This window comes from Motacilla alba, chromosome 2 (genome assembly GCF_015832195.1).
Source record: "Motacilla alba alba isolate MOTALB_02 chromosome 2, Motacilla_alba_V1.0_pri, whole genome shotgun sequence".
Classification (NCBI taxonomy): Eukaryota; Metazoa; Chordata; class Aves; order Passeriformes; family Motacillidae; genus Motacilla; species Motacilla alba.
The window spans coordinates 58,388,417-58,410,492 of NC_052017.1; the positions used below are offsets into that span (position 1 = coordinate 58,388,417).

Below are 22,076 nucleotides of genomic sequence, written 5' to 3' on the forward strand. Positions count from 1 at the left end.
CTACATCCCCATCCCTGCAAACATTTGAGGCCAGGTTGGACTAAGCTCTGAGCAACTTGGTCTACTTAAGTCCCTGCTCATTGTAAGGAGAATAGACTACGTGACCTTTAAAGGTCCCTTCCAACCCAAACTATTCTATTATCCTTATCAGAGCTGTGATGTCTTCTCATTAAGAACTGGTGAGGGCAAGTCAAGGAGAAAGTAAAACTATTGGTCTTTAAATCAAAATGATGGTTCTTCCCAGGTCTTAACCATGAGCCCTTAGGAGCCATCTTTCCTAGCCAGCAGTGATAGTACACGCTTAGAAAGCTTGATGAAGCAAGGTGCCCTTTCTGTGCTCATTTCCACACCTAGTACCCTTTCAGAAACCAATTCTCCCCAGTGAGTTCAACAGCCTCACTGGAATCCGGCCTCCTCTTCAGCTGTCAGAGTGCCCTTGCTGGGAGCAGGTCCTTGCTAGCTACCAAATGTACAGAAGTAGGCAAAAAGGCAGGATAAAACGCCCAGTAAAAATATCTAGGTCACTTAATGAAGACTTAAACTCCTTTCACAAAGCACATTTGTTGCTTTCCTAGGATGCTCCTGCACCTTCAAAAAAGTGCAAGCTAGTGGGAGTGAGTGACAAAATCATACATCCAGACTTCCTGCTGCCAGGTTAGACTAGGCATTTAACTTACCATCTATTAAATCTTCAGTTTCCACTTCTCTCTTGAACCTGTGCAGAGACCAGTGCCCTCAGCACAGCCACCTGACTGAGCAGGAGGCTACTTTTCAGAAGAAAGCAGGCTTGATGCCTTCTGCATTGCTCTGGCAGTGAGCAAGGAGTTGTTCAACCTTCCCTGTTTTAGGTTCCCCCTACTACAAGGACTGGAGGGCAGGGATTGTTAAGAGATACTGGAGTGCTGATGGATTTTAGGACTCCTGCCAAGACCACCCCCTCCCACCAGTTAAACCATCCATAAAATAACACTGGGAGACAGATCTAGACTTTCTCACCAGACAGCTTGTCCACAGAGAATCCCCCCATTGAGTGCTGTGGACGGGGACTCAGCACCCAGCAAAGCCTGGCTTTGCTCGCTGGCTGCGTTGACATTCAGAGCTTAAATGCTACCTCAGAGTTGCGTGACTGGCAAAGACCATCAGCCAGAACAAGTCTCTGCTGAAATTTGCGCTGTCAAGTCACTTGCAGCATCACAGTGACCCAGAAAGCTGATGTTATTTCACATTATTTCAAGTGGGGTTTTAAGAAAACACAAAACATGCCCCACAACCCCCGGCATTTGAGTATTTAATTGAGGAGTCATCCTCTGGTAGCTGGGAACGCTGTATTCAGGCTGCTGAAAAAAAAGAAAATATTTTGACTTCCCATTTTACAAGCATTAGTCTTTCTCTTGTTATATGATGAAAAGTCACTTGGAGACATCCTGCTTGTTTAAATGGAGAGCTACAGCAGGCAGGGCACTGTAGCATTCAGCTGTGTGGTACCTATGTAAATGCCCAGGAAACAGCAGTTTCCCACAAAATCCATTATTTTTGTCTGTGGATGCTGACTTTGCATTTTTAAGTGGAAAAACAGTATTAATCTGAAAAGGCTCTTGTATTTTCTGTCTTCCTTTTATTGTCATTATGAAGCTTTAAAATTAAGAGTGCTATTTGTAAAGCAGCTGAGATTCTACTGAAATGTTCTGTTTTACTGCTAAGTGGATAAATGAAATATTTCTGCACCAGTATTCCATTCAACCATGACATACAAACTAACAATTCTTCTTTTACAAACATATTGTTAGAAGGATTCAATCTCCAGTTGCTAACAATGGAGTATAAACCATGGTCCTAGCCACAGAAATTCAATACCAGAGTGACAGCTCTTATGATAATTTCAGAGGCCAGTCAAAGACCCCCGAGAAAAGTCAGATGTTAGAGTCGATGAATCTTCTGAGCCAGTGTTTCTCTTCTGTCCTTCAGCTACCTGCCTGAATCTACAAATTTGCACCCGCTTTCAACATTTTTCATTATTTTCATGCAGAATAAAGGAAAAGATAATACAGGAAAGTGCCTTATGTTTGATGGAAGGAAATGAACAGGAAAGAGAAACAAAGCATACAAAATGAACCTTTATTAAATGAAAGAAAATCTGTTTTGTGGGGCAAATATGAAATAGAATATACAAAAACTTTACATCAGATCTCTTGTCAAAGAAATGAAATTCTATCTAGACTGGAGTAGCACTTGTTCTTTCCAAGACAACACCAATGGGTGAATATGCATCTTGTGGCAGTACAGGACTACATAGACTGCTGTGCTAAATTTCTGGTTACAAAGAAGAAAAGTCAAAAATCTAAACAATGTCTCTGAAGAACTCAACTATTCAACAAAGTAACCTAAAAATGTTGAATGTTGACCACTATGCATTCTCTTACAAGCAAATGACAGGTGGGTCAAGTGCAGAGTTCACAAAGCTTGCATATCATGTTCTCTGTTTCTATACAAATATAAATAGTTCTTTTTTATTTCAAAAATGCTTTTATATTTGATAGCTTTATTTGTGGAAAAGGATGACCAGTTCATCAGGTTCCTGCTGTACTACACAGACAATTCCACCTCCTTTATCTCCTCCTTTTTTTGAAGATTGTAACCTATAAACCACAGCCTGCAATATTTTTAGAAACTTGATGTATGTTTAATCACAAGTCTTTGTACCACTGTCTCGTACATGAAGGTTCTGCAGAGCTCCTAACATGTCTTTGGCATAGCACACCATGTCCCATTTAATACTTTTTTTTTTTTTTGCTTAAAAAAGTATATTTCATTTAGTAAAACAACTTAAAAACATCTATTTCTGATTTTGTAAAATAATGTATCACCTCTTGAGATGCTTTGCAAAATATACACAGACATTTTGGAAAAACATTGAGTACTGACATGAGGGACTCATCTGAAGTCCGATCTGTTTATGAGAAGTAAATATAATTACAAATTCTGTCTTCTGCATGAATATCACATGAAGTCATTCAGTTCAGCTTCAAGTGCTGCTGCCATTTCATCTGCTTCAGAACTGCTTCCTTCCTCATCTTCATTGCTGGATTCTTTACTGGATTCACTGGCAGCATCATCTTCATCCAGTTTGCGCTTGTGACCCCTGGAAGGACAGACACAGACAAGGCCCATGAATGGAAGTGTCTCAGTGCTTACTGAGAGACTCATATTCAACATGAGAAAAAGTGAGGCTAAAGGACTCATCTTTTTTCAGGCCTAGACAAAAAGTACGGCACTTGCTTTTACATGAACTAACAGTAGCCAGTTCACACAATTAGTTTTTTAATTGCTGTTATGTAGTGTCAGCAGTAGGTGCAAAGAACAAAGTACTGGTAATTTGTTTCTTCCATTTGTCTGAAGAAAGTATGAGACTGAAAATAATGAGTAGATTTACATTCCTCTTGCATCCCCAAAGAAAGAAGAAAGCCATTGTGTGAAAGAGGTATTGCCAAAATACAAATGTTGTTGTATGATTTTAAAATATTCAAGTTTCTGCTTTTTAAAATAAAAATAAAACCATAACTGACGAACCAAATCTCACTGCACCAGCATGTACACTTTCATGCTTCCAAACTTTGGGGTCCCATCCTTCCCTTTTGTGTCTCTTTGGATTAGTCCTGCCAGGCTGAACAACACGTTTCTTTGCATCTCTGGAGAATGAACCAGTTTAAACAGGAAACTGATGTGCACCATACCCTGCTGAAAGAATCATGTTCCTGGTTCTGAAAGATCTCCAAGGAAAATCTAACGCTTCAACTGGGACATAGCCATAAGCAAAAGAATTTGGATTTGTGGAATCATAAAATCTCTTTTCCTTGCCAAAGGGAATTATATATCAGATGTGTACTTCTAAGACAAAAATAAAGTTGAGATTTTTGCATTGCACAGAATTCATAATGAGATGTAGAAGCACCTTCAAAATCCTTCTGGATAATTTGTTCGAATTTCAAGCAGAAAAATACATGCAGAGGGGCAGGCATCACTCAAATAACCTTCCTTGCTGGGTGGGGTTTCATTAAGAAGAGAATGCACCCACTTGCAGTCATGAAAAACTCATAAAATGATCTATTTTAGCTAAAAGCAGTAATTTTAACAATAATCCTGTAACTTTTGAGAGCACAGGGAAATAGCAAATAGCAAGAAAGAAAGACATTTGATAAATACTGACATAAATTACACATATCCAAAAGAAATAAAGGCAAAGATTAGGAGTCAAACTTGTGAGCTTGTAAACAATGCTGAAATACAAAGCAACTTTTATTTACACAGACACTTTGATTGCTGTTTTCCAAGAAAGAGAAAAGCTCATTAGCCCAAACTGCTTGGTTTGTGGGCTGGTTGACTGACACCTGACCTGCCCTTTCACTTTTCAGGGAGATGGAAAAGGTGTGGTGGGAAGTCAGAAGGGAAGCCTAAATCAAAATGGGAAATGAGCAGTACTATGTTCCATCTTCCCTTTCTGCTGCAGCTGTGGGACAAAAAGAGACACCACTGGCTGCTTTACAGAGTGCTTCCTCTCACTGATGTCACGTGGGTTTTGCTGTTGAGCATAGGGTGGTAGAAGTAATATTCCTGGGAGGCAAGGCTGAAACCCTGGGATACACTCTGGGCTCTAAATCCCTAACAAGGAAAAATGGGATGAAGTAAAAGCGTTACCTGAATACTTTGATACTGAAACTCAAATGTGGTGTGCTGAAGCAGTTTCAGGGTACTAAATGTAGCCTAATTCACAATAAAAAGCAGTTTCTCAGGCATAACAGAGATTATTTCCACTCAGCCTCTATTAGCACGCAGTTTGGACAAGGAAGCTCCCATGCTTAAAATGCCCAATTGGAAGAAATCTCAGCACATTTTCATTACAAGTTATACAAATGTGTGGAGCCTTAGCAACACTTGCTAAGTGATGATTTCAGTCTTCAGAACTACAGTGCTATTTCAGGCATTAATGATACTATTAGCAAAGAAAAGCTAATTGGGAATTAAAGAAACCTGAAAGAGCCTTACTCAGCAAAAGAAGAAATGAGTCGCATCTTTATGCACCTTTAACAAGTAGAGGATAAGAAGTACATGAGCAGGGGAAACTGAGAAATAAATATCAAGTCATGAAGGGAATCTATACCACAACGTTCACAGCTGAAAACATTTGTATTCATCTGTTTGTAAAACTGCATCTATGGAATCTGATGGCATTTGCCCACTGAAAAATGAAATTAGCAATCTGACAGCTGTCATTTAGACATATGAAAGGTACACACAACTGCAGATAATGTATTAAAGGATGTGTGAGGACAAGCAGGCTTTTAGAGCTCAAATACTGTAATTTACTGGGACATAAATCAACAGCACAGATCTCATAGAAAAGAAACAAAAGGGTCTTTGAAGAAATACAAGAAATAACAGCTCACTGAAATAATACCTCATTGCCAGTTCATTATTTCTTGAAAGTGCAGAACAGTTAATCTACTAAATAATTACAGCAAAGACTAGCAAAATTATTAATTTATGCAGGAAAGTAACTTTTAAAATTTCAATGTACTTCACAGCAGCTAGATTTCAGTGAGGACAATCAACTAAATACAGAGATCTGAAATACTCAGAGTGACTAATTAATTAAAGAATGGAGCTCCAGCCCACTAAAAGACTTTCCAGAAACCTTAATGGATGCCTCTCCCATATTTCATCCCTCATTCAGTTGTATTGAACAGTATATTTGGAAATCCAAAAGCCTGACCGTCATCTGTTTTGTCAGTTCTTGTTATTTCAGCAAGGCTAGAATGACAGCTCTGTTCAATCTCAATATGAAATGTTAGTTGCTTATGGGGAGGAAAAATCCATGAAAAAAGCCAAAAAAGAAAACACAGCTAAGTATTAGTTCTCTGTATAAAAAAACAAAAAAAAAATCTCTCCTGAATGTTAGCATTTTTTTATTATTATATAAAAATCTTTCAGTATTTGTGTACTGTAAACTGCAGCTTCACAGGTATTCAAAAAACATGTAAATGAGTATTATGATATCAAATAAAAAGCTAACCCTGGCAGAAGTATAGAGGAAGGACATCAGGAAGACAGAGCATCATTTTTTCTTTGCAAATTCAGAAAAGAGATATAACACCGTGTTCATAATTTCTATCTTCAGAGAAAAAGCAGTATATCCCCATGGTGCTGTATCTATTAACATAACAAATGATTTAAAATGTATATTTTCCTGACTGTTTTGTGCCCATTCTTTGTCATTTCCAGTTTCAGAGCCGTAGTGCGTAGCACTTTTGAGTGGAAAAGTTAAGCTCACACAGAATTCCTTCTTACTATTTAGAGAAAATGATTCAGCAGCATTGCAGGCTTCTATTAGCCTGATTTGCATTTTTATAAAGAATTTTGCTTGACTGTTATTAAAAGCCAAACACGTTGATAATAACTGAGTATCTTTAACCTCACATATGAACAACTGCCAAAACACTGAATGCAGAACTTTAAATATCTGACAACCCTGTGAAAAAACTTCTCCAATTTAGATTTCCTTTTCTTTTGCATTAGGAATTTTTCTTTTGTAATACCCAGTACTAGGAGGCGCACCAGTTCACGTGCTGGAAAAATCCTTTCAAAAGAGAACTACATTTCATAAAATCTCACGTATTTAAATGAATTGTCAAGAGATTTAAATAAACTAAGTGTAATTCACAATGACATTAAAAATAAAAAGAAAAAAAACTATTTGTAATTATATACATACAAAAGTAGTTTTTAGGAAAATTTCATCCACAGACTGCTAATAAGAAATAGTGATATTCCAAATGAAGAGACAGGTTTACAGAGTTGCAATAGCACAAGGTATATACCTATAAAAATAGCACAGAAAAAATTACTGAAAATGAAAATTTATTTACCTCTTGATCTGTTAAATTGAACACTAAAATCTGATTACAATGTACAGGTCAAATGAAATCTCCATTCTCATGGATTCACTTTAAATTTAGTTCACTAAGAGAGCCATAGAGAACAAAGTGAAAGAAGTCCAGTATTTCTTGCTTCTATTATCTTAAGGCTTAATTTATAATTGGCTGAAAATAATGTTGGAAAAACATTCTTCTTTTTGTAACTGAAAAGCAGATAGTCTCTGGTTTTTTTGCATCCCAATGGTACCCCTTTAAGAAATACAGTGCTACATTAAAATAGAAACATCTAATTAGCAAAGGAACTCAAAGGGCAACATAACCCTTGCTTTAAACAAAGCAGACTTAAATCTTAAATTCCAAACCTTATTTTAGACTTGTAAATGAAAACTACAGAAAGTATTTAAATACATGTTCACATATCCTTTAAACTCCAAATACCCACAATCTCCACCACTGTTCTTATAATGAATAAACCCTTTATTTTTTGCAAGTTGACCTGACTTTTTTCAATACCTCCTAAAATCACTACAATAACAAAGCAGAGTCTGCAGACTAAATGTGTTTAGTCTTTTACAAGCAATCAGCTTACAGCATTGACATTATAAATTAGGACTTGAATTTGATACCAAATACAGCCAAGTTTCTCTCTAATGAGAACACTCACACCGCAGCTGTAAGTAGTTTGTAAAGGGCATTTTGGAACCGGGTGCTGCCTTCTAACATCATCACAGGCCTGCAACACAACCTACACTGACCCTGGCACGCCTCCAAAGCTCCATGTGGAAGGTTTGTCCTGGATTCCATACCTAGACCAGAGCTTTCTGTAAACTCCTTTCACAATGGAAAGAAGGTGATGTGGCATTTGGTAATGCAACTAGAATTTGACTTCCTTCCACAGGAATTTGACTGTGGGAACAATGTATTCAGACAAACTAGTTCTCTGGCAATATTCTTCAGTTATGAAGAATTAGGGCTGGTTATCCAGTAAAACTCTTCTTCAACCCATTCTGAAGATGCCAGCCCAGTACTCAGCTAACCAGCTTCAGTGCCTTGAGCTCTGGGAACACACAAACTGAAAATCAATGTTGAGAGCATTACTATGTTACATGGGACAGACAGAGAAGATGATTAAATTTCCAGAGAGATGTTCCAAGTCTTGTGGTAATGTTTTTTTAACATGGGATACATGGCAATATCTTTAAGGTCTATTCCAAGCCAAACCACTCTGATTCTATGCCCTTTCATGTACACTTGATACAAGAGTGAGCAATAGTCCACAGAATGCCTGTAACTCAGGTGTCTACCCTCTGGCAATTTCCCTCGAACATCTGTGCAGGGACACTGGATTTTCTGTCCCGGTGCTCCTCCCTGGCACTAGCACAGCCCACTGCCAGGCACACAGCTGTGGGAGCCATGAACAGCACCACCCCAGCACTACTGGCAAGCTGCAGTGTGTGTTTTCACTCTTTGCTCCTGCTGGGACAAACAGGATACTATTTAGCGCCACAGGAACGAATGCCAGACACCTCATGCATTTCCTCAAGAACTCATCCAATGCTGTCTGCAGGATTACAGGGTGATCCAGAAATCTAATATGTAAAAAAATTATGCACTGAGAATGTTCCTTGCACAGCCTTGGGGTGCAGAGAGAGCCCCTGCAGTTGGAGGAACTGTGTGTTCAACGCTCCTCACAAAAACCTCTTCCAGGCACCCACCAATTCCAAATGACATCTCCAAAGAGTATTTTAACTAACACAACAGTAAAATGAGAGCTAATTAAATTCTGTACAGTCTCAGTGCCTTTCTGCTTTAAAATTTAGTGCACCTGTGCACAATTCCAATGGTGAGGAACTATCCTGGAAACTGAAAACATCCTACAACAGCTTTATAGGTAATTCTCTGAACTATTCACTCAATGTATCTAAATTTAGAGTATTTTAAGTCAGGCAGTCACAGAAAATTTAAAATAACACACTGTAGTAATTTCTGGATTTAACCAGGATAGTTGGTAAATTTTGCTAAAATTGTCCCATTGATGAGCTTGTGTTTTCTTCATATTCAGATCAAGGAGAAAGTTTAATAACAAAAAAATCAGTCCAACAGTGGTTGCATAACAATAATCATGTTTTCTTGGAGAAAACAGTGATTTCTTAATAGTTAAACATTGGGATATTCCAAAAGCAAACAGTGTAGCAATAAAACTTTCAAATTAAATGCTGTGTGATTTTTATCTGCACTGAACTAATTTAGATACAGATAACAATTAAACGGGATAATGGGAAACTGAAAATTTGAACCTACAATTTTGCTTCTGTAATTAAATCACAGAAATAGAAACTGTGTCCCTAAACTATTACTTGTTATTAACTTCAAGTTGTTTAAAAATAATCCATGTACTTATAAGATATATACAACATGCAATATAATCATTTCTTCAAAAGGTGAAGGTGACAGTGGCAGTTCTATATCAGACAACAAATAATCTTGTCATTGACATATAGAAGACAGCAGAAAATTAAATATACTTTTCACTATGTGGAATGCCAGACTGTTACCTGACACTTTCATAAGGGAAAATGCACAGATGCACTCTAGCATATCACTTCTTAATCCTATTTGAAAGCTAAACCAGGCCTTTGTTGTTTGCATCAATTCTCTTTCCAGCTTCTTCTAGTTTACAAATATTACCTATTCTGACAATAAAAGTTAGACAGTTCTGTAGCTCTGTAGAGATTCTGGGTAACTCTGGGAGGCTGTAATGCCAAGGGTCAGAAGTGAGCAAAGAAAGTTTCAAGCCTTTCTTCCCAGCACCTGGGTGGGCATTGTACAACAACTCTACTGGGATTTGGTTTGGAAAAAGTCTTTTGAAAATGGACTAATTCCTCAAACTAATTTCTGTATAGGATGGCAATAGTCTCAGACGGTGATGAAGAATAATGTTCTCCTTAGACATCTAAATGAGTAATTATTTTAAAGAATAGCTGTATGCAAAAACAAAATTAATATGAAAAGCTGGCAAAAAACCTAGGATGTATGGGCAATTTATAAAATTCAAAACCATACACAAAACAAGAAGTTGGAAAAGACACATCATCTGAGAAAAGTAAAACTGCCTTCATTTTTCTCACAGAAGTACAATGTGTATGTGGAGGTACCCATGTGCCAATATAAGGGAGAACCAATTCCAGTTTGAAGACCCCCAACACTGCAAAGCAACACTTGACATCCTGATTGGATTTGCCAGCATCACTTACAAGCACTGAGAATACTCTTCAAAATGCATTATTTGGCTTCTTAAATTGTTAATATGGAATTTAGCTGACAACACACTGACTGTGCTAATCAAGCAGGTTGGAAGTAGGATTTGGTATATGGTGGCTTTTTAAGTAAGATATCCATAGATTATCTTAACCTGTCAGTAATGGACTACACCAAGTTATAGTGAGAGATAGGCTTTGTCAAAGCCTTCAACTCTGATTTTTACAAACTCTTCTCTTACTTTGTCCTTGTTTTCAATAAATAATTGAGATTAAATTGCAAATAGCTAAACCAAACATCCTTCTAGGATGTTCATTCACTGCTTTGCTCACAAGAATATTAACTCAGAACACCTCTGCTTCATCACAAAATATTGAAAATAAGACAAAACACATCACTGACTCTATATGGATACTGGTAGTACTGTCATCACCGAGGTATAAAAAACAGACTTCAAATTCCTTTAAAATATTGTGTTCTGTGGCCCAAAATACACACCCCCTTTCTACAGAGTTGTATTCTTTCACGAAATTCACTAGGTCACTCCTGCCAAAACCAGTCAGACCTTCATGCTCCTCGCACTGCCATGAGATTTAACTGGATAATCCCCCAGTTTAATGACTCTGCTGCCTGCCTCACAGTCTGGTAAGCCAGCAGTCCACCATCTCTGCAGTCAGCTCCCAAAGAGTATTTACTGCACAACAGCTGGGGAATTGGAGCTGTTGTGAGGCTGTGGGTTACACCATAGTACCTGGGACTGAGCTTCCTCCATCTAGCAACAGGCAGCAAGATTTCTTCTCTGTATCATACAGCATCTTCCTGCAATATTACATTTCTCTACTACTTATTTCTTTATCCCAATGGCAAGACATGTTATCTTGGCACTCCTCACTTCTTCCTTCCCCAAATTCCTAGCCCTGACAACTTAGATTTTCATTTATTTATTTGTTGGAACTGTACACAATAAATATCTTTTCATGCATTAAAACAGGTTTTGGAAGACTGTTTGAGAGACATAACTGAATTATAATATAAAGCTATAGAGAACCTAGAAAATTATTTATCAGCATTAAAAGGTCAACACTTGACTTCAGACAGTCCATTTTGCTACAGGATGTTTTAGAAAAGCTAGTAAGTTACAAAATGAAATGACATCAAGGCAGGAAGTCACTTCTCAGTCTCAGTAAAAGAAATTTTCAAAAATTTGTTAGACATTTGCTAGGCTTCCATTAGAAACAGAGCAAAGTAGTGCCAAGGCTTGGTTTACAAATAAGAAAAATCTGAATTGAGGTTATAAAATTATCTGCCAGAGTCACATGACTTTTACATCAGTTTTATAAGGTTAGCATAAATGATATATACAGCATAAAAAAACATGCAATACATTTGAAACAGAACGCCAGTTGTTTTTTTTTTCAATTGTGCAATACTAACAAACTCCCTAAAAAGTGGGTCTGCATTCATTAAATTTGGATCTCTACAATACTGGGTCAGTTAGCATCATCAATTCAATCCAGATCAAAAGGCATGTGTCAACCCCCAGCCTATGTGCGAAATGGGATCACACTGCTGAGAATTCCCCGTACCTGTTGTTTTCACACCAGCTAGGATGTGACAAACGACCCAGTGCAGCAGATCGCAGCTCTCCTGGCTCACAGTCTTGGGCGCCTCTACAGTCTGCTCTACAATTTTTTCAGTCGATATTTATGGAATAAATCTGAACTAGCAAAGGCAGTTTATACTTGATCTGTACTTTCTGGTGCAAAGCTGCAATTTTTTTTAGGATGGGCTGTCCAAAACCTACATTCAAGGTATTACTCATCTGTAGTCTCCCCCATACCACTAATGAAGAAGGCACCTGAAAGAGAAGCAACTCATTATATTTTATCAGTCCAGAGTAAAAAAGGCAGCTACTGAGCCTGTGTCATGGAGAGTTAATTTTCTTTCTACTAGCCAGTACAGTGTGATGTTTTGAATTTGGTGTGATACTGATGTTGATAACACACCTATGGCTCAGCTGTTGCTCAGCAGTGCTTGCCCTGAGCCAGGGGCTTTTCAGGTTCCTGTGCACTGCCAGTGAGGAGCTGCACAAGGACCTGGGAGGGAGCGTGGCCAGGACAGCTGACCCAAACTGGCCAAAGGGATATTCCAGATCACAGAACAGCATGCCCAGCACATAAACTGGGGGTCGTTGGACAGGAAGGGCTGATTGCTGCTGAGGGAGAAGCAGCAAGGTGGTGAGCAGTTGTATCATGCATCACTTGTTTCCCTCAGAGAAATTAAACCTACCTCCTCATTAAAATTATTATGATGCTATTATAATATTTTATTTTGTTTCAATTATTAAACTGTTCTTATTTCAAGCCATAGGTTTACTTTTTTTCCTGGTTCTCCACCACACAGGGCAGGGGGAAGTGAGTGAGTGGCTGTATGGTTCTTAGTATCTGGAGTTAAACCACAACAGCCTGGTCTTATCCATGTAATGGTACTGGCCACAGGCTCTGATAAAGTACAATTAGCAATTTACCCGGATGTATGGATGTGCACAAGAGGGAAATGTGAAAAGCTGTTTCTCCAGGTGCCAAATAACTAGACACAGCACTTCAAACGTAAGAAAGAAAGACTGCAACAAGTTGCTCTTCCTCTTATGGCTATCTGAGAATGAGACAGACACATTGATGCAGGGACAGGAGCAAGGACTGAAATGCCAGGCAGAGGACAAGACACTTCTCTGTATGACTTTAGGAATAAAAGCACTCTACAGGCCCTCTTGCAGACTGCCAGAACACATCTCAAGCTGACCTCACTCAGATGTCCCTGTTTCCTCCTAAGCCTACACGGGTGACCCTCAGGGCTGAGGGGCAAGAGCCTGTGCACAGCCCTGGCAGAGGAGAAGCTTGGCCACACACCAGGATCTTGCAGGCAGTTCTGGTCCCACTGCTCAGATGCTGTTTATCCACCCTTGCTAACACTTGGGACACTAAAAACTTTCTGGTATTACCATTCAGTGGTCTGAAGCAAACAGCAACATCAGCTGAGACATACCTTTTTTTTGTGTTAATATGCAAGCTTTACAGATTCTCTACCTAGCAGGAACACACTTTGCAAGAACATCTAATGTGATGTGGTTTGTCTGATGGGTTATTTCACTGCAACTGGCAAAACATATACTGTCATGTATTCAATTGTGTGTTCCAGTAAATATTCACTGGGATAGCTAAAGGCACACTCAAGCCACAATGAGAAACATAGTCTGAGAAACAGCAAAAGAAGGCTCTGAACAGGAGACTTTCCCCTCAGCAAACAGGGACCACTTCTGTGCAATGCAGTGGCAATATGCTGGGGTCACACAGTAAAGGACACTTTTGCTGCTTTGACATCTACTGTGGTGTGGGGAATCAAAACATCCCTATTCTGCTTTTCACATGCATGGCTGACAACAACACAGCCATGTTGTTCTGGCTTGATACATATACAACAGTCCTCTGAAGCAAGTCCAAGGTTTCTAAAATACCTGACTTTGCTCTTCCCAACGCTAGAACCTATTAGGAGTGATTAATAAACTACTTGGAAATGGGAATATCTAGCCATTTTGATTCCTAGATTCCCCCCCTTCCATTAGAAAGCAGTACTGCTTCTCTGCTACCAACATTTTTAGCACACGCTTCAAGCTGGCATTTTAATTGAAGAAACACACTGCTGTTTAGCAGCCATTAAAGACTTGCAGCGATCAAGATTAATGCACATTAGTTATTATGTGGAATTTAAAGTACTTTTAGAATTCATTAGGGAAACTAGAGCTATTTTTCTTGATCGGAACAACGTTACCTTACAGTTTCCTGCTAATGTCCTAGGTCTCAACAGAATGGAGGATTAAAAACTTTCACTGACACATCTTAATGTACTTCTTCGTTTCCTTATTCTCTAGAGATATTTAGATATCCACATATCTTATTAAGGAAAAACATATATTGTTTAATAGCTCATAAACTGCAGTAAGAATTTGGCCTGACTAAAGGAAAAAATGCTGCCTAAATTACCTGAGGGGCAACCCCCTGCTATTCTTCAGTTCTCAGCGCAGCTCCTTCACCAACACACAAACCAAAGCAGTACATTACAGGCTTGCCTCACCCTGAATTTCTGCTTTACATCTTTCTTATCCCACACCATTAGCCACAGATGCAGAACAACATTAATATCTACAGACTGCTGGAATGGGCTAGTGGCGCTGGGGGAACTGTTATGTGAGTGGAGGCAGGATACTGGAACCTGGTGTAGTTAATCACTCCTCTGCAGGAACAGAAATACATCCAAAACAATCTGATGCTCCAGTTTCTTACTGGAACTCAGATTTCATCAGAGAACGGAACTGTCCCCTCTGTGTGTCACAAATGCTCTGAAGTTGAAGACAGAATGAAATGGTTTTCCTACTCCTCCCTTTGTGAGTGAACACCAGGAGCTCAGCTTTTTAAATTCACTCAGGGTTCTAAGTTCTCACCCTCTTGCCCTGGCAATCACATGAACCAAGCTGAAACTGCTCATTCTTCAAGGTGGCAGAACATTAAGCAGATCAAGTCAGTAACTTCCAAATTCTTTTCCCATTATCCTAGTTTCTTGCAGCCTTCATTTATTCAAGCATAAATTGTACTTTTGGCATTTTTTGGATCTAGGAATATCTAAATGAAATGTTTCACACAATACCATCCCTCCCGGCTGGGCTAAAGGAACCAGCATCAGGCCTGTTACGTATGGGGCAGTTAGTGAACAACTGTGAGCTGTTCTGAAAACTCTTCACTCCCACAACCTAGAAGGTCAAGGGGTAGCATTATATTATCAAGAGTTCTCCTTGTCTGGAAGCTTCTCATACAGGGTCAGACAGCTCCCAGGACCCTGGGTTAGGGTTAGATTGGAATCTCAAAACAAGCTCTCTTCCTTCTTCACCACAAGCACCTAACTCTGCTGTAGGCTCCCAGGACTTGCTCAGGGCTATTCTGACTCTCAGGTACTTAATCCATGCACTGTCTTTCAACTTTGATCTCAGCAATGTGATTTCACAGATCTCTTAACTGTGATACACTAATTAACGTAACACTCGTTCTTGATCCTGAGACAAACTCATTGCTACTGCTCCAGTACAAGAAAAACAGCTAGATGAAAAGACAAACATGTTGACCTATTTTCTTCTTACTAGTCTTGATTACTGCTTAAGCCTAAATTTGAGGTCCTGGAAGGGTGCCAAGGTTGCCCCTGCCACATATGGCCTCTTCTCCAAGCTGAAGTGTTGTTTTTCATTGCTTTGTACTTTCCTCTTCAGCTGGCCTCACAGTTAAACAAGAATTCTCTGCTAGAAAGCATGTCTCTTTTCTCTGTTCTCTCTAATTATGTGAATGCCTGTCATCATTTTTCAGCCCTCACTCTTCCCAAAATGATTGTAACAAATGATTTCTGAAGTCTGCTTCTACAAAAATCCAGCTCTTGTAGACTGATGCTTCTTGCAGATATATTATAGAAAATTATTTTCCCTCAGGCTCTAGTCACTCCATTGTCCCAGGATGGAAGCTATTAGTTAATGGCTCTGCAGTGATAAAAGGCAATGACTGCAGAAAGACTTCTACTTCAAATACTTTGAGGCATTACTGAGAAATCAATCTCATTATTCACTCAGAACTCTTAAGTTATAGACAGAGTCACTGAATCATTATAGACAGCAAAAGTTAGATCAGAGAAATGTAAGAACAACAGCAATTCCTGTACATACTTTAGCATTTATTAACAAATTTAAGGAGACGAGGAGACCAAGGCAAATACTCTCCTGCTTGATCACCTATATTATGATTCCAATTTTTTGCCCCTAGAAAAAATGGCAACTTAGATTCCCCGGTTCATTTTACAGATACCAGCACACGTCTATTGAAAAGCACAAGTGAAACCTATTTAGTTCTAAAGTAAATTGAGAAAAATAAAGATATATTTTAACAGCACTTTCCTAAGTCTTGTATCATACTAGTAACACACTAGTAACACAGAGACTTTTAATTGCTTGCGTATCCTTCCCCTGAAGTACCAGTACTGTTAGAACTTAGCGTCATGTAGACTTGCAGTTAATCTACATAGTATTGAAATAGGAAAACCCAAGACCAAAAAATGGTATTGAGGACTTAGTCTATAGAGAATTTGATAAAAAAATACTAATATAAACTAGCTTTCAAATCCAATACTGAAAGCAGTAAAAGAGAGCTTTATGCTATTTTTCACTTTTCCACAGACACTTTTCCTGATCTCAATTGCATAATTGCTATATTAACTAACATAGTATAACCATAGTGTAAGCCAAGTAATAACTGCACACACAGACACAGATGGACTGAATAATATTGTATTATTGCACCTGAACAACTTCTAGGTATTTTCACAGTTATACAGTAAAACAGGCTAAAGGAAACATTCATTCTAACCATGCTGTATTTCAAAGCATTTTCAAGCTTGCTACCTGATGTGGTCTAACACAAAAACAAGCATTATAACCCATCACTTTGTAAGAAAAGTGCAGTTTGTATGTCTTTTGGCAATTTACATATTGTGGAGGGAAACATGAAGATACAACAGAATTATGTTAAAGTATCTTACACAAGTTCAAAGCACCACGGTTCAGCTTTCTCGTGAACAATGAAAAAAATCTTTTTAGAACTAGTGTAACAACTTACATTATTCTTAACATAAAGCTTAATAGATTTAGCTGACAGTTTAAGGGGTGAACATCTCACTCACATCATGAAATGCTAAGGAAACTTGCCAAAAGAAACAACATATATCCATAGAGAAAGGCTTTGGAAAAAATCTCTTATAAAAAGGAAAGGTCAACAAATTCAACTGCTGTTTATATTTGATAGACTTGATGTGAAAAAATCTCATGTTTTGTGGATATAAATGTTACTGAGAAACAATTTATTCAAGTTGCTTAGGAACACTGTACAAGAAAAATAGCTCAGCTATGGCATCTGCTTTGCAAGATGTATGAAGAAACCCCAGGTATTTGTGATAATATTGTATCAAGGCACTGACCAGGCAACAAGTCAGCAGCACACTGGATGTATTCTATTCTGCTGCTGCAGCTGTGAGCAGAGCCAGCTCTCTTAGGACAGCTGACATAGCAATAACAGGCACACCTGCAACTCTGGTCATTTTTGTAAAGGCCCAGCTATACCTTAAAGAGACACCTTGGGATCAACCCAGGCTCTCACAGTGCACATTGATTCTGTGCCAAGATTTGCTTGGTTGGACCTGAGAACTTCTAGACTCTGCAGTTCACTTTCTAAAAGCCTTTAGGAGAATAAGAATCTCCATTTTAAAAAAGGGAAAAAAACCTGCAATGGAAATTTAGCAGCTTGACACTTTGAGCAAACATGCACAAGCTGTGCATTTGCTCCGTGTAGGAAATATAGAGAAATACAAGACCAAGACTGAAGTTTCATGATCGAAATGTGAACCAGCACTTTGGTTAATTTTAGCTGCAGTTAATAGTCTAGATGTGTGAAAGTTCACACTCTCAGTTCTCTCCTGTGATTTTTTTTCCTTATCCAGTTAATGATCTGAGGCTTTCCAAAATGCCTGCTCCTCTTTAACAGATATTATATGAGACCTTCACAGTAACTCCAAGTATTTCTGAATGTGTCAGAAGCAGCAATGAAGTGAACAATGTCCTTCTGTGATTTGTCCTAAAGCAATTTCTTATAGCTTTAATTTCCCCCACAGAATCATAAAATTTCTAAAGAAACCTAAGGCTACAGGCTGTCAACATTGTTGTTTAATCTCATAAATGTCACCATCAAGAATGAGAATAAAGAAAACTAAAGCAGTGCAAGCTTCCTAAATGGAGCTGTAAGCATAAAGCTTGTTTAATCACACAGCATAACTTTCTTACATCTCCTGATTTTAATAATATTCATAATATTTCTCTAAAGCATTAGATGGGTGCACAAAAAATATACAACACTTTATTCCAGAGAAGCAAATGAAATATATTTTAATAAGAATACACAGTCATTTTCCTGTAAGATTCACTGATGAGTCTTCAGGGCAAAACCACCCCAGTTGAACTGCAGAGATCTTTCCATCACACACAGGCTTCTCCCTCAGAACTGATGCCTAGGTTTTAGGGAGAGTTGCCATTTCCATCCTTTTTTTAATTTTTATAAGTAACTGTGTAAGATAAAAAGAAGCTATGAATATTTATATCATTAAAAGCTGATCTCTTTAGATCAATATATGTGACTTCCAGTATGAAAACTATTGCTTTTAAAATGCTTTATCTTCAAAACATATGAGACAGCAATCACTTAAAATTTCTTCTTACAGAGATTGTAATTTGAATTTTTTTGCTAGTGGAACACAGCTTTTTGTCCCTGCTGCCCAAGAAATGATGAGTTTCAGTATCCGTCTTATGGTATTTTATGATCCCCAGATAGGAAGGACAGTCGATATAGAGGTAAACATACACTTATGCAGTATTTTGATTTCTAACAGGAAGCCATCTGAAGGGCATAATAGAATTGACAGTCTCCTTTTAAAATCAAGATAGGGTTTTATCAATTGTCCTTTCAGAAATCTTAAGATTATTTAAAAGCTCTTATGTAATGGAAACCGATGACAACTTTCTGAAGCCTAAGGAAAAAAAGAAGACAGATGATGTTGAAGAGAGTGATGAGAGAAGAGAGATGATGTTGAATAAGCATTCAAGGGACTATAAAAGCCTCAGCCAGCCCATAGGAATTATTCATTCACATTTTTATTTGTAGAAAGATACTATGGCATATTCATTTAGAAGAGTGGCTTCAGATAATGGGAAGACCAACCAATTACAGAGCTATAAAACGCTACCAGCAAGAGTAAATGACAGAATGTCTATGACAGGCACTCCTGTACCTAAACTCTTAAGACATTCAAACAGTGTGATTCAGAAACTTCTTTTCCTCCAGACTGGGAGCCACTGAAAGACATACCAAAAAGAAAACACAACCATTCCATTATCCCTAAAAGTTTTGTACTGTTCACAGAAAGGGTGCACCACAGCAGCAAGAAACTCCAGTGATGACTTTGCCATGCAAGGTATGTGATGCTTTACACCCAAAGCAGCTAATTTTGATTTACAAGAGCATATTTTCCTCCTTACTGTCTGTAGGACTTGATTTAGCTGGGTTGTCTTTCCTCTGATTTCCCCAGAATTATCCAGTTCCTTACATCAAGGTATCATCCCTGACAATTAACACCTTTTCTATTAGTTTCCCTAAAATTTCTACCTTCCTTAACTCAAATTCTCCCACATCCTCACGAGAAAAACCTGCCTTTTTCCTAAGACATCCGGCCATGTAAAAATGGAAAAGTGATGAAATGGAGAAGGATTCCTCCACTCAAAAGAATTGCAAAGTCTTTTGCTGGAAAAAAAGACATTCCTTGGATAAGCAATACAAATGTCATATCTATTACACTTTAATATTCATCTTATATTTCTGCTCTAAGCTTCTGCTATAAAGCATCACCTTAAAGCACATATATTTTCCTTTATGAACAGTGAAGGAGATTAAATCCATGAAGAGCTGAAAGGAGAACTTCACAAACACAGGCAATAGGAACAGTTGGAACATGTTTCAATGTAAAAAGATTTAGCAATGCTAAAACTCTGCAGGAGGTGACAGCAATTATCAAAGCTGCTTTAATTGGTACAGTGAAAGAAAACTTTTGAGACTTTAACTTAGAGTCTATGTCACTGTTGTTGAGCTCTTTTGGAAGATGAGTCTTTCTACTAAGAACACGGTATTTTTCCTTCTTTCTTCCATACTTTGATGCAATGTGTCAATAGTATCTACAGAAAGCTATTTTTAGTAAGAACAGCTTTTAATAGCTAGCTTTGTATCAAATATTTTTACAGAAAACTATTTGGACAAAAAATGCTCCTTAGCTTTCACACCTGTACAAAACAAAGGCAACAGGACTCTGTGGGGAGGATCATTTCCCTCCCTTTCTTCCCAGCAAGATGAACAAAGATCAGGTCAGTATCACAGGATACGCTGAGTTATTCTTGACAACACAAAACCCACATTATTTGAGTATTATCAGGTGCAACATGAGCACATTGCAGGAGACTGCAAGCAAAATTTAGACCCACTGATAGAAGCTAGGGTACTGCAAGACTCAGATTTATGTATTGCAACTCCATATAATGTTCCCAGATGGGTGCAAAAGCAGTGGAATAATGGAAAATACACTCAAAACAAGCCCTTTAAAGATAGCACACTGGAAGCATCCCATCCTTGGCTCTGGAGGGTTTTCAAGCTATTAAAAAGAAGCTGCTGGTGTGGAAGTTTTGCTGCTTGGAGGTACTGGACCTGAATTTGTACAAGCTCAACTCCAGCATTTCAGTGTCCATTAGTATGGATCCAGCTCTTAGTTATGTTGCCCAGATATGTCCACTCCTTCAGTGCACAGCATGGCCTCAGCCTTTCTGTCACAGCACTGCACAGTGCTGATCCCAAGCAACATAGAGGCCAGTGAGGACAGCTGCTCTGCTGGATGTCAGGCATAAATGAGCCTTGGGGGTGGGAAGGCTGAAGGCAGCCTTAGCTGCAATGATCATGAGATGCTGATGTTGTCAAAGACAACAGGAAGGTCTTGTACCATAAGTATGAAATAGAAAAATGTGGAAATGGGAAAATACGAGCCTGCTGCTGAATGGGGCAGGGGAGCCAGTGAGACAGACATGGAAAAAGCTGAGGTAATAGTGTCTCCTTTGCGTCAGTCTTTCTTTACTAGCAAGATAAAACTTCAGGGGCCAGAGAAGATGGTGAAAGACTCCAGCAAGGAAGAGGTACCCTTGGTGGAAGAGGAACAGCACAGGGAAGGACTCTTAAGCAAATGGGTCATACCTGACTCCATGGTCCCTGATGGGATGCACCCACGAGTGCCAAGGGAGGTGGGTGATGTCATTGTGAGGCCAGTCTCAGTCTTTAAGAGAGAGGTGGTCGAGAAATGTGCCTGATGACTGGAGGAATGCAAATATCACTCCTACCTTGAACAGGGGCTGGACTGAGGGAAGGTCAGGCTCACCTTAGTCCCTGGGAAGGTGAAAGAGCAAGTGATCCAAGAAACCATTTCTAGCCACATGAGGGACAAAAGTGATCAGTAGTGCTGAACATAGGTTTATCAAGGGAAAACTGACTGACCAACCTGATACACTTCTATAATGAAATGACTGGCTTGGTAAATGAGGGAAAAGCAGAGGGTACTTCACTAAGGCCTTTGGTAATGTGTCTTATGATCCTCAGAGACTCTTGATATAGGAGTGGAGTGTGGACCTAATGAACATGTACAAAATCCTGAATGGATTATGTAAAGAAAATGGAGCCAGGTTCTTCTCAGGGGTGTCCAGTGACAGGACAAGAGGCAACAGGCACAAACTGAAATATGTAAGTTCCCACTAAACATCAGGAAATACGTTCTCACTGTGATGGTGATTAAGCACTGGCACAGCTTATCCAGAGAGATTGTTGAGGCTTCATCCTTGGAGATACTAAATCCTGCAGCACTATTGCCCTGCCTCTCTAGCTCTTTTGAGAACTCCTGTCTTACACAAGTAGCATATGCTTCTCCAACACCAGAGAAGTCATCAAACACCAGAAACTCTGCAATCACATGAAGAATCTGATGTAGAACAAATGCTAGATTAGGCTTGCAGCAACATGAAATTATTAATCTTCTCTCTTATGGCAGCTGCTTCCAGCACTGAACACCTGGGCATCCATCTGAGGGCCAAAAGAACTAGAGGAGACACATCTGGCACTCCATTACTCTTGCCTGTTCTCCCCATCTTTCACCCAAATATATTCCAAAACTTTT

At 38.8% G+C, this 22,076-nt stretch overlaps 1 protein-coding gene across 2 annotated transcripts in view; it reads right to left on the minus strand.

Annotated features, from left to right (window-relative positions):
• Nucleotides 1-2,096: 2,096 nt before the first annotated feature.
• Nucleotides 2,097-22,076, minus strand: part of CTDP1 (CTD phosphatase subunit 1) — a 98,016-nt gene continuing 78,036 nt past the window's right edge. For both annotated transcript variants that reach the window (XM_038122714.1, XM_038122706.1), the window contains one exon: nt 2,097-3,139. In XM_038122714.1, the coding sequence (XP_037978642.1) occupies nt 2,998-3,139 (142 nt within the window). In that variant the 3' untranslated portion in view covers nt 2,097-2,997. The remainder of the gene's footprint in view (nt 3,140-22,076) is intronic.